Source organism: Amblyraja radiata, chromosome 26 (genome assembly GCF_010909765.2).
Source record: "Amblyraja radiata isolate CabotCenter1 chromosome 26, sAmbRad1.1.pri, whole genome shotgun sequence".
NCBI lineage: Eukaryota > Metazoa > Chordata > Chondrichthyes > Rajiformes > Rajidae > Amblyraja > Amblyraja radiata.
The window spans coordinates 20,696,121-20,712,754 of record NC_045981.1 but is presented as its reverse complement, the minus strand read 5'-3'; the positions used below and the strand labels follow the sequence as shown (position 1 = coordinate 20,712,754).

The window sequence follows — 16,634 nt, the reverse complement described above, 5'->3', positions numbered from 1 at the left end:
AGGAGTCCGATTACTACAGGGAGGATCTTTTTCGCCCTAGACTTTTCCTAAGCTAGCTCTTCTCTGCTTGTCAATTTTCAAAGTAAATTAAATGGTCGCTAGTTTCCAATTGAAAGTGTGTTTAACCAATTTGGTTTCCATAATACAGATAATACTGATAGTGTCCCGAAGTCATCAATGGAGTTTTATCCAGTTCAAATTATGGAAACATGCATGATAGCAGAACCATCTGTTCTTGACCAGTTGCAGGGGATTAAACTATAAGAATAGGGAGAATGCAGTACAACATTGGCAAGGGCAAGGCTGGAGTAATGTGCACAGTTTGGGGTCACCACACTGTAGGAAAGACATGATTGCACTGGAGAGTTTGCTGAGGAGGTTCACCAGTTCACCATGTGGCAGTTCAGTTATGGGGTGAGACTGGAGACTTTGGGTTTGTTTTCTTTTGATTGTTGGAGGCTTGGGGAAAGCTCTGATTGAGGTATACAAAAAGAGATGCATAGGCAGATGAATAATGGGAGACCTTTCCCCAAAGGTCACTTGAAATCCTGAAACCACGCTCTGAGTGAGCGTTGAGGGTAAGTATTCTCTAGGTAGATATTAGATCAGTACTCTAATTATCAAGAGAGGCTATTGTGCAAGTGTTGGAAATGGGATTTGTGAGATAGAAGCAATTGAATGCTGGCATGGACATGGTGGGCTGAAGGGCTTGTTTCAGTGCTGATTCTCAGTTGCAATAAGTATAGGCAATTGTTTGTACCTCATTAAGAGAAAGACATCACATGATCAACACTATTACCCGACTGAATAAGGTAACACATTTTGTTGCTGAATGTTTTGCAAATCAGAATATAAATGGCCAAAATGTTAAAATGGAAGAGGTAGATATAATAGGTAAAAAGATGATCACATTTGCTTCTCGAGTACCATAAGCCTTGCGGTCATGTCATTAACAAGGTAAAGGTCTTAAAATAACAACGGTATAGAAAGTAAACAGTCCTGTTATTCACAAGAGGCATCACGACACACGACCCAACTACCATAATTTCTTCCCTTAGAATCATAACTGCAGAAGAGAAAGGGCCAATGAGTCCAAGTGGAACCAAATCAGAAAGCTCTAACAGGAAATTGAACTAAAACAAATTACCCATACTGAAGGAACCAGAAGCTGGCAGTGAGCAACAAAGGGATGTTTAGGCAACATCTGTAAAGCGCACGGTTCTTTTATTGTTGCTACAGGCGGCAAAGCACAAGTTACAGCCAATATTACCTGAAAATGACAAGGAAACCCAAATTCCAGGAAAGGGCAGAGTGAGAAAAGGCTGTCCAAAGTGAATTAGGCTGTGGGCCGAGGAGCTTTTTCGTTCAAGTTCGTGACCCAACTCACGGAACTACCTGAATTAATATAGGCTGTCAGGCGTTGGCAGGTGGTGGGAGTGGTCGGTCGGGCCAGGCCGCCGGTGGGTGGCGTGAGCGGTCGGTCGTGCCGAGCCTCCGGTGGGTGGAGAGCGTTGGGCTGGGCCTCCGGTGCCGCAAGTGGTTGGACAGCCGGTGGGTGTTGTGAGTGGTCGGTCGGGCTGTCGGTAGGCCGGTGTTGCAGCGAGCGAGCGGACTGACGGAGCCGGCACTATGGGGGGGTGCTGAAGGCAGCGTGCAGGGCAGTGCTGCTCCCCACCATCACCACGATGATCCAGAAGGGCATGCTGGTCGAGGTGGTCGCGCTGCGGGGCCACACGTATGGAGCCCACAGCCGGTCCCAAAGCGGCTCCAGCTCCAGCCGTGGGCAGCTCTGGAAGGGAGGGGGGCGAGTTAAGGTAAGGCATTTTCCTGTCAGTGGAAGATGCTTTAGCCATCCCCCAGCCTGGCACTGCCCCAGTCCCACTATGGCCGTGACCCCCAATCTGCACACTGCCAGTCAGTGGGGTTCAGTAAATGGGAGAACCCACAGGAACTGCCCCATTAATTAGGCTGGTTCAGGAGCCGGACTTCTGCGGCAGTCTCATTCAAAATACACTCACAAATATATCCATTATATTATTTTGATATAATATAATTATACATAATTATATATGATTAGTTATATATAATTATGCTCTGGTGAGACCACATCTGGAGTATTGTGTACAGTTTTGGTCTCCTAATTTGAGGAAGGATATCCTTGTGATTGAGGCAGTGCAGCGTAGGTTCACTCGATTGATCCCTGGGATGGCGGGACTGTCATTTGAGGAAAGATTGAAAAGACTAGGCTTGTATTCACTGGGGTTTAGAAGGATGAGGGGGAGGTTCTTATAGAAACATATAAAATTATAAAAGGACTGGACAAGCTAGATGCAGAAAAAATGTTCCCAATGTTGGGCGAGTCCAGACCAAGGGGCCATAGTCTTCGAATAAAGGGGAGGTCATTTAAGACTGAGGTGAGAAAAACCTTTTTCACCCAGAGAGTTGTGAATTTATGGAATTCCCTGCCAGAGGGCAGTGGAGGCCAAATCACTGGATGGATTTAAGAGAGAGTTAGATAGAGCTCTAGGGGCTACTGGAGTCAAAGGATATGGGGAGAAGGCAGGCCCGGGTTATTGATAGGGGACGACCAGCCATGATCACAATGAATGGCGGTGCTGGCTCGAAGGGCCGAATGGCCTCCTCCTGCACCTATTTTCTATGTTTCTTTGTAATATGCTTTAAATAGACTGCAACACAGAAATAGGCTCCCATGGTGTAATATGGGCATTGGACACTAGATGGCGCTTACCTTTTCGATCTCATTTTCTAATTAGTTTATTTAATTAATGTGCAACTTTGGGCATTGACGAGTTAGGACTTCCTTCTCAATTGTATTTTATCTAAATCTGTGCAAAATTTCATGTAGTTCCGAGACATGGGTCACGAAAGTTGATTTCTAGACACATGTTTGATGCTCGGCCCAGAGCCTAAATGTAACACCGTCATTGACTTAACTTCTAAGACAAAAGCAGACGACCAGGAGTCAGCCAAGCAGCTGTCAGATCTGGTCTGATAAACCTAAGCTTGCTCAGGTCATGCAGTTGCTCTACTATTAGTGTGCTGTTACTGTGTAATTGTTAAATCAAGAGATGTTGGAAATTCCCTCACCAAAATAATTTGCTGCAAAAACCTTGCAAACTGGACAACTTTCTTCATTCTAACATCAATGTCCTATGTACATTCCAGTTGCAAGATTCTAACATGACCAGACACATTGCTATTTGTGCAATACGTCTCTGGCTGCATTCAAGAGATCCTACAATACCTTATTGGGCTATATTACTCGAGCTATTTGAGTGTCCTGTGTTTCAACACGTTTCTGGTGCCTTGCACTCTGGTGAGGGTGCCACTAATCCAAGTCTACAGGTACATTTGCCATGTTCTCAAAAGCCAGGGGAATTTAGCGACTGCTTTAACGTTCTGCATGTCTTCAGAATACAGCTCTTACATTAGACTTTCCATCGTTTAGAATATAATTACTAAGGAGATTAAATCAAACCAGCATATGATTTCTTTGAAAAGTAATCCTTATCTAGCTCTTGTAGCAATATGTTAAATAGGTTTATTTTTTATCTTGATGGACAAAATGCTACAACTTGACCAGTCTAGCATTAAGAGATGTGAATGTCAAAATAAACGAGTTGCTTTGAGAAACCATTCCAAAACGAAAATTATCAAGACCAAGCAGATTAAAATACATTTGAATTAAAAGCCTGAATGAACCATTCTTGTAAGATGTTAGTATTGAAGATAAATGTTTTGGTCTTATCAACCACAAAATAAAAGTGGAAATGAGTGACATTGGTCACAGTAATCACACGACCAATACAGCAGGCAATTGGGAAAGGAAAACTGTTAGTTGCAAGAGGATTCAAGTGCAAGATCTCCCTACACAAGGAAGGGAATACTTGAGTGCAGCAAATGTTTGCCAGATTGATTTCTGGGATGACAAATTTGAAAGATCACGATTATATAAATTGGACTTTATTCTCCAGAATTACAAGAATGAGAAGTGATCTCTGAAACATACCAAGTTCTTATAGGGTTTGACAGGGCATGTGGCGTTTGGTGTTTCCCCAAGCTAAGTGCCGAGAACCAGGGGTCATAATTTCAAAATAAGGGAGTGGCCATTGACAAATAAGAAATTTATTCACCCAACAGGTCACAATTTCTGGCATTCTCTACCTAAAAAAGGACTGCGAAGATTCAGTTGCCGCGTGCATTCAAGACAAATAAAAACCAAATTCTGGAAATCCACAGCATGGTCCAAATGTTGTCTCGCCTTTGGAACATTTTCACCATTCATTTTAATTTCATACTTCTAGCACATACAGCTTTTTTTTTTTACACTTGATATTTTCAGATATTATCAAGAATCAAGGTCATAAAACACAATTAAAGTGAGTCATCCATCACCTCCCCAATTTATCTCGGACCTCGTTAGTCCACAATATTATTCTGATGACGTCTAGCACAAGCGAGGAACAGCATTTCAACTTTTCACAAAGCATGTTGTCATCCATTCGACATAGATCAACAGAACAGTACAGGAACAGGCCTTATGGCCCACAATGTCAGTACCAAACAATATCAAGACTAACTCTCCTCTACCTGCACATAAAACATCTCTCTCCATTCCCCGAACATCCACGTGCCTATCAAAAATATTTCAAAATACCACTATCATATCGCACTCCAAAGATCCTATAGCAAGCAAGATAGCCCACTCCTTCTAAATGCAATGGGTTGACGTATAGTACGCAACGGAGCGGAACGCGGGCCTTTTTTTCATCCATTTCAGTAACCTGACCCGACGTGTAATCAGCATTGCGGGGGAACAGTTTGTGTTAATAAATTATAATTCGGAAAATGAGAAGATTTTTCCCAAATAATGTTTATTTTCACGAGGATGTTTCCGTAACTGGCTTCCGTCTCCGCATTAGTATCCTATGAGATCTTTGGTGCTGAGACGGAAGCCGGTTACGGAAATGGGGCCAAAAATTACCCATGAATCGTCGAGTGATCTATCTTGCTTGCTATAGGATCTTTGTCTTGACTCCATCATCAGCCCCAGTGTTTTCCAGGTACTCTCCACCCTCTGCACATTACCTTTAAGTTGCGCTCGTTACCTTAAAGCTGTCCTGTAGTGTTTGATATTTCTATCCTGGAAAAAAGATTTTGACTGTCTATCCTATCTAAGTCTTTCATAATTTTATATACCTCTAATCAGGCCTTCCCACAACCCATGGCGTTCCACAGAAAATAACCCAAGTCTGTTTAACCTCCCCCTATAGTTAATACCTCCAAATCCAGGCATAATTCTGGTAAACCTCCTCTGCAACTTTTCCAAAGCTTCCACATCCTTCCTGTATATGGGCAACCAGAACAACATACAATATTCCAATAATCCCCTCGATCCTTTCCTCGTGGATCTGGTTCAGACTTTTTCATTTTGTCTGCATCATTTCTTTGCTAACTGCCCAATCTTAAAATAATTCTTACCTTTGCAACTTTGATCTGAGCCCTAGCATAGACCTTCTTTCTGTTATTTCCACTCCTTCCCCGCTCAACATAACACTTCTTATTTCTCGTGTTCTGATGAAGGATCCTCGACATGAAATATTGACTATTGGTTCATTACCCAGTGTGGCGGTCTGGCCTGCTGAATGCTTCCAGCATTCTCTATTTAAGCAAAAGTCCAAGATTAGCACTCAAGAATACTGGAGCACGTTCTGAAAAAATAGCAAAATGACTAACCTTATTGAATTGAAACAAGTCCTGCTTGATACGTTCTCTGTGTAACTCATTCCCATGTCTTCGGAATCTCTTCATTGCTCTTACTCAATGGTGACAAACAGCTTCCACACAACAGCCAAGTGAGCAGCTCCTGCACAAAGAAGATAGAAATGGTTGATTCACAATTGAACAGATGCCAACACTTGCCCTTTTTCCAGCCTCTGACAGCAGGGTACTCTCAGTTAAACATGGAACATCAAGTCTTTTGTGAAGCTGTGCCTAACCAAATCACACAGCTGGCCCACATTCAGTTGGCAATCATTAACCTCCATGTTTACAAAGGCACAATTCAAACAGTGCTTCTTCCACATGACATTTGATAGACAGAACCTCATTACAGCCCTATCAATATTGCTTAGTTACAGAACTGGGTTTTCTAGATAGTTTCCTACTATTGATCTCTCCCAAAAATCTATTCTGCTCAAAGATGCTGTTTCAGGATGGATGCTATTGCAGAAGGACTCAATTGGCTAGTTAGTTAATTGAATCCTCAAAATGATGTAAAGTATCTAGCAAATTATGTCCTCTTTTTGATGATGTGTCTCGACCCGAAACGTCGCCTATTCCTTCTCTCCATAGATGCTGCCTCACCCGCTGAGTTTCTCCAGCATTTGTCTACCTTCCTCTTTCTTTGGTAAACGTCTTTTCCATCTGCTGTCTTAGATGGATCCTTCACACGCATCTCCTGTGTTCCATAGTTCCTATCTTGTCCCCTCTCACCAGACAGAACAAGAATAGAGTTCCCCTGGTCCCTTCACTCCACTAGCCTCCGCATTCAACATATTCTCCGACATTTCCACCACCTTCAACGTGATCCCACCACTGGTCACATCTTCCTATCGCTGCTGCTTTCTGCAGAGACTGTTCCCACTTCAATCTTCTTTCACCTCCCGTCCCATTCAAACCACCCCTTCCCAGGTACTTTACCCTGCAATCACCTGACCCTATACCACCTCCCTTACATCAATCTGGGAACCCCAGCAACCCTTCCTGGTGAGACAGAGGTTCACATTCACCTCTAACCTCATCTACTACATTGGGTACTCCTGATGTGGCCTCCTCTACATCAGTGAGATTAAATGTAGAGTAGACAACCATTTTGAACACTTGTGCTCGGTCTCCCAATGCCCCCCCCCCACCCCCCGGATGACCGTAATCCCCCACGACGACCCCCCCCCCCCACTCCCACCCAATTACCACCACTTAAGAGTCTCAACCTGAAACATTGACTATCCATGTTCTCGATCTAGACATCTTGCATGCCATGGGCCAATAAGGAAAGAATGCATTTTTATTCCTAGTAACTTCAAAAGATATTGAACAGTTTACCTCAGAGATCCTTAGCAAATATTAGTCATATCAGCTTGAGCAGTCATCAATTCCCTACCATCACTAATCAAAAATGTATCAGTCCCATAAGTTATATCCTCTGACATTCAATAGAATTAACATCCATGGATATACCTGCTTCCTGACTTAAAGTCAAATGGTGACTAACTATATCTAACAAAATGTATTTCAGTCTCAGTCCCCACATTGTAAACAACTGATTTCTAATTCCCCAGCTTCCCTCTCATCTTTAAATATCTGATGGACAGGTGCAATTTTCCAATACAAAGGAATTGTTCACGACTCAAGAGAACTTCATGGTAGCTTAGAGTCTGTAAACATTCTCATCTGCCAGAGTGGAAATTACCTGGTTCTGAATATACAGCATTACTTAATGACACTGAACTAAACTAATTATGTTCATTTTGGTAATTCTCAAATTCCTATTCATTAGAGAGATAGTGTGGAAATCGGCTCCTTCTGCCCACCAAGTCCATGCAGACGATTAATCACTCTGTCCCATATACTATCCATGTTATCCCACTTTCACATCCTACATACTAGACACTTTACAGAAGCCAATTAACAGTATAAAACTGCAGGTCTTTGGAATGTAGAAGGAAACCCGCGCACCCAGAGGAACCCCACGTGGTCACAGGGAAAACGTGCAAACTCTGCACAGACAGTACACGTAGTCAGAATCAAACCCAGATCTCTGGTGCTATGAAGCAGCAACTCTACCGCTGCGCCACCATGTTTTCCACCAATTTTAGATACTGATGTGAAGTTTCAATGTGTCCATCATCTAATTTTGTTTACTATATCACTTCAGGTTTTTGACGCAATTCATTCAAATAGCAAAATATTGATTTTAATTTCTCTGGAATGTACAAGTTTCCTTTTGCTGCTCCATTTTTTTTCCATCCATTGAGACTCTTCTTAACAAATCTGTGCTTGCTTGCCCTTTGTGTGAATGTTGTTGCTTAAGACAGTTTTAATAATTGAATTTCATGGGTCTTCGGGTTAAGAAATTGGTTGTGATGTTAAATTCCATTATGATTATATTCTGCAGTTATCTTACCCATGAGGAAACCATTCACAATTAATTGAGTCAGTCTACATCGCACTGCATGAAAGTTAACCTGGTCCACATGCAGAATCTGTACTTTGTTTCATCTGAACAAGTCATGAATAAAAGTTATTACTCCAAGTTGATGAGCTTTCAAAAAAACGGGCTCACTACATACTAGAACAGATACTCCATACTACAACAGGTAACTAACCTACATATAATCCTGAAATACACTAGACTGCTCATCCCAGTTTAAAGTTAAAACCTGTCCTTTAATTATACACTTACCTAATTTGTGCTCATATACTTTCTCACCTACCAGTTGCTAGTGAGACCTACATCTCTCCCTTTAAATTCTAGACTTCTCCAGCCACATTTCTTACTGATCCTGAACCTATTTTTCTTATCCACAATGTCAACATAGAAACATAGAAAATAGGTGCGGGATGAGGCCACTTGGCCCTTCGAGCCAGCATCACCATTCGTTGTAATCATGGCTGATCATCCACAATCAGTAACCCGTGCCTGCCTTCTCCCCATATCCCTTAGACCCCGAGAGCTCTATCTAACTCTTTTAAATTCATTGAGTGAATTGGCCTCTACTGCCTTATGTCCATTTATTCTTAGACTGCGGCCCCTGGTTCTGGACTCCAACGTTGGGAACATTTTTCCTGCATCTAGCTTGACCAGTCCTTTTATAATTTCATATGTTATACAATTGCCAAAATGTGAACATTGTGATCAATCTGCTGATCAAACTTCACAGATGTTCCCTGGTCTGCTGAGTGTTTCTAGTGTTTTCAGCTTTTACTTCAGATTTCCAGTATCTACAGTTTTGTTGATCTTTATATACTCATTATACGAATAATATTTTGGACTGGTTCTGAATTTTCATTTATACTCCACATCAACAGGAAAACATACAGAGCTAGCATATAGCAGAAATACAAAAGTGCACATTTGTAATGATTTGTAATTATGGCAAAAACCTAGGTTGTAAACTGTCTGAGAATCTTAAAGTTGTGCAGAGAAATATTTCCAGAAATCAGCACCGGAGACAATTCTACAAATGTGATTATAAAGCTCACTTAACTGTCAACCGCTAATCAAATTACAGATGGCGTAGTGTAATTAGAAACGACTTATGAAACTGCAAATTAATAGGCAAAAATCAAATTGAGGGCACAGCAAACTGAAATGTGAATGACTAACAAGCCACTTAAGAACTGTCCTTAAAATTCCAGTAATACCCAACTGTCAGCACCAACGACTCAACTAGGAGCCAAAGCACATCTATGTATGAAAGAGGATCCAAGTTAATATTTACATAAACAGATGGCTGGCAAGATAACCATCTGCAAAACTGCCTGTCTGCACCTCAAGCATAATACCAAAAATGATTGAACACAGAGTGATCCGCAAGTCGAATGGACTGAAGAGGAAAAAAAGTTTGAACTTCAACATAGTGGGCTCCAATTAACCAGTATTCTCTCAGTCACTCATTTCCACCTGCATCGGGGTGCAATGGCTTCAACACTTCTACCTCCAGTCGTTGGAATTATAGAAATCAAACCTAAATTTAGAGATTAAATCAAAATTTACAGACAATAGTGTATATTTAGTCAATATTATCAGAGCATTGACACCTAGCAGCAGACTGATATTGTCCACCTGTTAGAGCAATTTTTGATACCATCACTTGCATTGTTTGCCATGGTACACAAGTAATATTACATACTGTTAATTTATTAACAAAAGCACAACTCCCATCTCATCCGCTCTCAAAGCTAAATTTACTCTCCAATTGAATTGAAGCCTTAACAGTCCATGCATTTGTAGAACACACATATGGGCAACAAACCAAACCATCCTTGCGCATTTTCCTGGCCCAGCTGGTTCTTTTGCAACATACCCTGCATATTGCATCTGCATTGCATATCAGTACCGACAGAGTTATTTTCTTCCTTTAAAGAAAACCAGTGTCTCTCCACCACCATCTCCATTGAACCTGGTTGAATTTACTCCCCATGTCATCCAAGGACCAAAGGAGACAAGAGACTGCGGATGGTGGAATATAGAGTTAAAAAAAATCTGCCCATCATCCCTTCCTTACCAGATTACAATTATTAGCCTCCAGCAGCCATCTTCACCCTCCCCATCTTCCCTACCCCATTTGCCCATCACCTATCTATCTCCATCCTATCCCTCCCATTCACCACTTTATTTGGATATCTTCCATCTACAATCATGTCCTGATGCAGGGTCTTGACCCAAAATGTTGACCATCCCATGGCCTCCACAGATGTTGCTTGACCATTGAGCTGCTCTAGCAGTTTCACCCTACACATTACTTCAAAGTAAAGCAGCAATTTATCTGTACTATTTCTACTTTGATATAGAAGATAGTGTCATCACAATATGGCCTCTATACTGAAGAAATCAAACAGTAGAGACAGATTTTTGCAGAATACTTCTTAATCCACAAGTGGCTACCCCAACATCAACTGTCTTTGGCCTCCTACACGGTTCCAATGGAAAATTTACACAAGCATCTCATCTTCCAACTTAGAATTTTCAGGACTCTACATTAAATTAGAAAACAGATAATCAGTCTTGCATCTCATTTACAAGATTCAGTTTCACCCTTTTATTATTTAACTTTCCATTTGTATCCTATTTACCTCACCTCCAGATATGTCATTACTGTGCTCTATCAGCTGTCACCACTATTATGTGCAACATTCAATCTCCCCTGGTCTTTACCCCACAGATCTTCCTGTTCGCTCTGGCTCCCTCATCCTTTCCTTGCAACTTAAACAAAAGGCACAACTCTACACCATTCTCTGATGAATGTAATTTCCAAAACTGAACACCAGGTGGCTCCACAGACCAAATGGTGTCTAAATGCTTTCACATTCATGTCAAATTAATTTCCTTTAGGATTACTTGTTGGCTCATAGGTGAAGATGAAGTTCTGCTTGCGCAGGTGGGCATGGACATCCAAAGAGCACTACACTGTGCCCAGGATCCAACTTTTCCGTTTAGGTTTTAGTTTGTAGATACAGCGCGGAAATACTGTGTCGCCCTGTGGGCCCAACAACAGCAAGAAAGATTGTTTGAGGTTGGGGTTGCCAAGAGAAATAAGTTGTATCATACGGGTAATTTATTCTGGACACATATCTCAATGCGTACTGTTAACAAACATACAATAATTGGATATTTAAATAATGCCATAAAGAATTAAAAAAATACACGAGCATGCATTAGAATGGAGTGGAGCTACCAACAAATGAAACATTGTAAACAATGAAGTCCCAGACACATCCTACAAATACAACTCTAGAGCCTTCTAAGCTTTCCTGTTACTTTACTTCACCATATTTCTTCAACGTTGACTATTTTTCTTCACCCCTAAACATACAATGATCTAAGTGATGGGGTACTTCCACTGCTATCAGTAACATCAGATCCTGAATGATATAGCTACATCATTGGATCTGCATGAATGATGAGTGGATCAGCAAGGGACAAACTTCCATTACATCACCTTTGCCAATCTAGTTACTGCAGTTGATTACAAAGATTAATCTTCATACAAAGGCGATGCATGTTGTATGGTACTAATAATGTATTAATAAACAGGCTGCACTTTGATCTGGCAATTTAAAATTGTCATCCATTAGCAGCTTAATTATATGGGCCACAATCTGTAACCTCAACCTAGCATTGCCTCTGAAGCAATACAATTAAATCCGAGCACTAAGCCTGTTCAATGAAGGGCAAGCAGAGTGCATCATAAAACAGTGAGGTGGGAAATTTGCATATCCAACATATTAAACATGCGCATGAGATGAAAAGTAGTGGACAGAGCTAAACTATCACCTCAGAACACTGCGATCTTGCTCAGCTAGTAGAAAAAACACCAAAAAGATTCCCATTCTTACTGGTTTGGTGGATTTAATGGTTTATCATCATGTGCACAAGATAGTGTTATCCAGGAAAATCTTAAGATGCACAAAAGAAAGCAGCCAGCACAAAAGAGAAAAGAAACAGCAAATAATTCTGAGTCTTAGAATTAAGATTTTAAACAGTTGAGAGACTGCAATAAAAGCAAATGTGTATGTTTACAATACTGGAGAGATTTCAGCACAGAACATTAAAAATGTCATATCTCCACTGTTTCAAGTAGTATAGTGTTAACTATTTCAGGGACTGCTACTCAAATGTGCTAGAGATAGTAGAGATAAAATCAAGTTATTCAACTGATTCAACCAGTTTATCTCTCAAAAATATAAATTTTTAAGACAATAAAAAATTTGACAATGAAATAAAGAGGCAATTTCGGCATTAATTTCATTATAATTCAAAACATTTTCAAGTTTGTTGCTTTGCAGAGATGCAAGTTTCATAGTAATAACTGCAACACTTTATGAAGTTGGCATTAAGTGCTCTGAATGGCCATATTTCAAAGAATGTAACGGTGGTTACTCTTGGTGTCCACCCTATTTTAGAGTAACCACCATTACACTAGAATGGTAATTTAAGACCAAATAACTTCCCAAGGAGATTGAACATTTTCTAGTTTGATGAACTCATTAGATAATGAAATTATGAGAAGTAACCTCAATATCAAGATTCTTTAAAAAACTGCTGCATGCCAAAATTAGTGAATATTTTTGGTGTTCACCATCACACGCACATTTTGCAGTAGCTATATTTCCATCAAATTATGTACCTGTAGTCTTTTATTATGTATGGACAATTACTTCCATAAAGGTTATTCAAAACATGAGAAAGAAATTACAAAAAAGAAATACTGGAAGAAACAGGAGCTACTTTCATTTTGGTGTCCACCCTTGGACACTGTAACGCACGTTTCAGTAGATAACAGGGATATTGCTCATTTGGTCACATACTCCATGTTTATAGCAAGAAAGTACATTTGTATGTTGAAAAAGAGCAAAAGTGAAGAAATCAGCTGTCATGCTTTAGAAAAAAACTACTTTCTAAATTTCATGTAACGGTTGTTATGGTGGACCAAGCATAAAGTGTAAAAAAACGCATAGGAATGCATGTTAAACGAGGAATTTTGTTCATTAATTAAACTAGCTCTCCCTGTAAAGTACTGCCGCTGTGAAAGTTTTTGATTAATCTGAATCATGTCGAAATAATTTGTGAACTTCAGTTTTATGTATGTCACACGTTTTGTACCCAGTATTGTAAAAACACACAAATAGATGCACTTGGGCCAGCACACAAAGAGTCACCATGCTCCAGTACCCCTGCATGTTCATACTGAAGCATTTGCAACCATGTTCAGCAGATGTAGCAGGTAGGCAACCCATCTCAACCCATTCCACCCTCAGAACCTAATCTTCAAACAATTCCAATAATTCCCCAAGATTTTAAGAATCACACCCTCGATGGAGCAAAGGCTTATCCTGAAGCCTTGGGCCCAGATCCAGGTTAGCTACTAACCAAGTTATTTCTGTAGCGTTACACCACAGGTGGTAACACCAATGTGAAAAATTGCTTGACAGGAGAATTCCAATACAACCAATTATCAACCAATCAATCAGCAGTCAAGTGAAGAATGGTGTTGACAAGCCCATTACACAGCACGTACACACTATTAGTTGCACACCAGATTATTTTTCATTCCTCTAAATTGAAGCAACTCATGTCAACTTAAAAAACTAGACTTTTGCCATAGAAGTGCAAGGCAAAGAGCCTCTCTAACGAGAGTCTAACCACCATGATCGACATTCAATAACGCTGCTATTTGTCGTCCGGGAGTGCCTTCCCTGTGAGGGCAGCAGTGGTTCAAGGTAGCTCAAGATTTACGGGTAGTTTACTATTGCCCATTGGTTAGTTTCCAGTAATTTTATAGAAAATGGGAACTGGAGCAGTTTCTAAAAGAAAAAAAGTAAAAAGAATCAATTGAGCGTGTAAAGCAAAGAGAACAAAGACTGACAAGGCAATGAGGAGATTGGCACTGTCTACATCAGAATTAAGCTTCAATGCAAGGAGGGGCTAGATTAATGAAAGGCATTAAAAGGAAACTAAAGGAAATCTGTACTGAACTCTTTTTGATCTCACTGGCCTTCGGGGAATGAAACTGAGCAGGTGAAAGGGTGAGCAGTTGAAAAGCATTTTGATGAGAGCAAATCACAATTTAAATTTAGCAAAGTTACTGGAAAGGACTAAGATCACAGAACTAAAAGTTCCACAGGAAATGCGACCTCTACTCCATCACAGAATTTGGCTTCTGTTCAACCCCTCCCAAATTTCCTTGCAATATAAAACTTGTTATGTTTCCATCTTACTCTAGTTCCAATGAAAAGTCATTAATCCAAATTTTTTTTTAAAGTTTCTCTTCACCAATGCTCTCTGACCTCCCTCTCAGCCTGAAATAAACTCATCAGCAACCACATTCTCTTAAAGGGCTCGGCAATGTTTGATAAAAATTGTCACCCCATCTTTACTTCAAATAGCTGACCCCTTGACCCCTGAAGCAGTGCGACCTTTTTCTGTACAACAGCAGTTCAATGTTCAAAGTTTTTGGATGAAATTAACTATTTCACACTTAATAATCACTTCACATTAATGCAACTGATGAAACAGTTCAATATTCATAAGGCATCCACTCCTGGATCACCGGGACCATTTCTATGGAAAGTGGGACGTGCACAGGTGGGACTGATACACCTTTGAACATAGAAAAGCACAGTACAGGAACAGGGCCTTTGGTCTATTCTCTGTTGAACAAGAGGTCGAGATAAACTAATTGCATCTGCTCAAGCATGACCCATACACCGCCCCCCACTCCCTGCATATGCATGTCCCTTTCTAAAATCCATTACCCTCTTTAAAAAAAACTTCCCTCACCCATCTCTTTTAATTTTTGTTCCTCTCACCTTCAAGCTACGCACTCTTATCTGACATTTCTACCCTGGGGAAAAAGGCTCTGAATCCCTACCCTTTCTATGCCTCTCATAATTTCATATCTACCAGGTCTCCCTTCAGTCTTCGATGTTCCACAGAAAACAGTCCTTAACCATTGTGGGACCAATACTTTGTTGGTAAGGCTTTAACAGAGTTGGTAAGGGAGAGGGCCTCTCTGCACAGTACACTTTGGTGAAAGGGGGGGGGGGGGGGGAGGAGAGGGGAGCTCCCAGAAGGGAACCTGGGTGGAAAGGACTAAATTTCAACATTATTAGGCAGATGCTCGAGAGTAAATTGGAGGCAATTGTTATTAAACAAGTGGGGTTTGGTTAAAGGCCAGCTGATCAGAGGTCAGGACTGACATATTCTACTAAGGAGGACGACAAGGACGGCAGGGTAACGGAACGGACCACATGGAAATGGGTTCTTTGGCCCACCAAGTCCATACCAACCATCACACTAGCTTTGTTATCACATTTTCTCATCCACTCCCTACACACTAAAGGCAATTTACACAGGCCAATTACCTGACAAACCTGCATCTCTTTGGAATGCGAGAGGAAGCCAGATCACCCAGAGGAAACCCATGTATTCTGGGGGCAAACATGCAAAATCCACACAGGCAGCACCAGAGGTCAAGATCAAACCTGGGTCTCTGGGACCGAGGCAGCAGCTCTGCAAGCTGCACCAATGAGCCACCCTATGGACCGCAGGCAGTGAGACTGGGCCCACACACCACAGGGCTGTGTACTGAGCCCCATGCTCTAGTCCCTCTTCACACAATACTGTGTTCCTGCATTCAACACCAACACCATCGTCAAGTTCGCAGACGACACAACGGTGATTGGGCTGATCACCAACGGTGATGAAACAAACTACAGAGCGGAGGTGCAGAACCTGGCGGACTGGTGCTCACATAACAACTTGTCCCTAAACACCTCCAAGACCAAGGAGCTGATTATCGACTTCAGGAGGACACATAATGGGGAATACGCCCCAATCTCCATCAACGGGAACAATGTGGCGAGAGTGTCCAGCTTTAGGTTTCTGGGCACACACATTTCGGAGGACCTCACATGGTCCATCAACACTGCTGCGCTGGTCAAGAAGGCACAGCAATGACTGTTTTTCCTAAGAACATTGAAAAAGACTGGTCTGCCCCAACAGCTGCTGACAACCTTCTACCGCAGCACCACAGAGAGCAGACTAACACATGGCATCTCTGTGTGGTATCTCAGCTGTACGGAGGCGGAGAGGAGAGCTCTTCAGCGCGTCGTCCACAGGGTGCAGAAGATTATTGGGACACAGGTTGAGGCAAGGTATTAAATACTTAGCATTCGTATTCATTAAGAAGGACATGTAGGATAGTGCGATCAGAGTGGGACATACAAATATGCAAAAAAAGTGCCATATTAACTCAGAATAAGGCAGCATCTCTGGAGAACATGGATAGGTGACTTTTCATGTTGTGATGCTTCTTCAGACTGGTTGT

The 16,634-nt window shown here is 41.3% G+C and overlaps 1 protein-coding gene across 4 annotated transcripts in view; it reads right to left on the bottom strand.

Annotated features, from left to right (window-relative positions):
• Window positions 1-16,634, bottom strand: part of llgl2 (LLGL scribble cell polarity complex component 2) — a 76,170-nt gene that overhangs the window by 38,888 nt on the left and 20,648 nt on the right. For all 4 annotated transcript variants that reach the window (XR_004415847.1, XM_033044429.1, XM_033044431.1 and 1 more), the window contains exon 2: window positions 5,758-5,887. Coding sequence is in view for 3 of the 4 variants with exons in the window: in XM_033044429.1 (XP_032900320.1) it covers window positions 5,758-5,832 (75 nt within the window). In the remaining variant the exon portion in view is untranslated. The remainder of the gene's footprint in view (window positions 1-5,757; window positions 5,888-16,634) is intronic.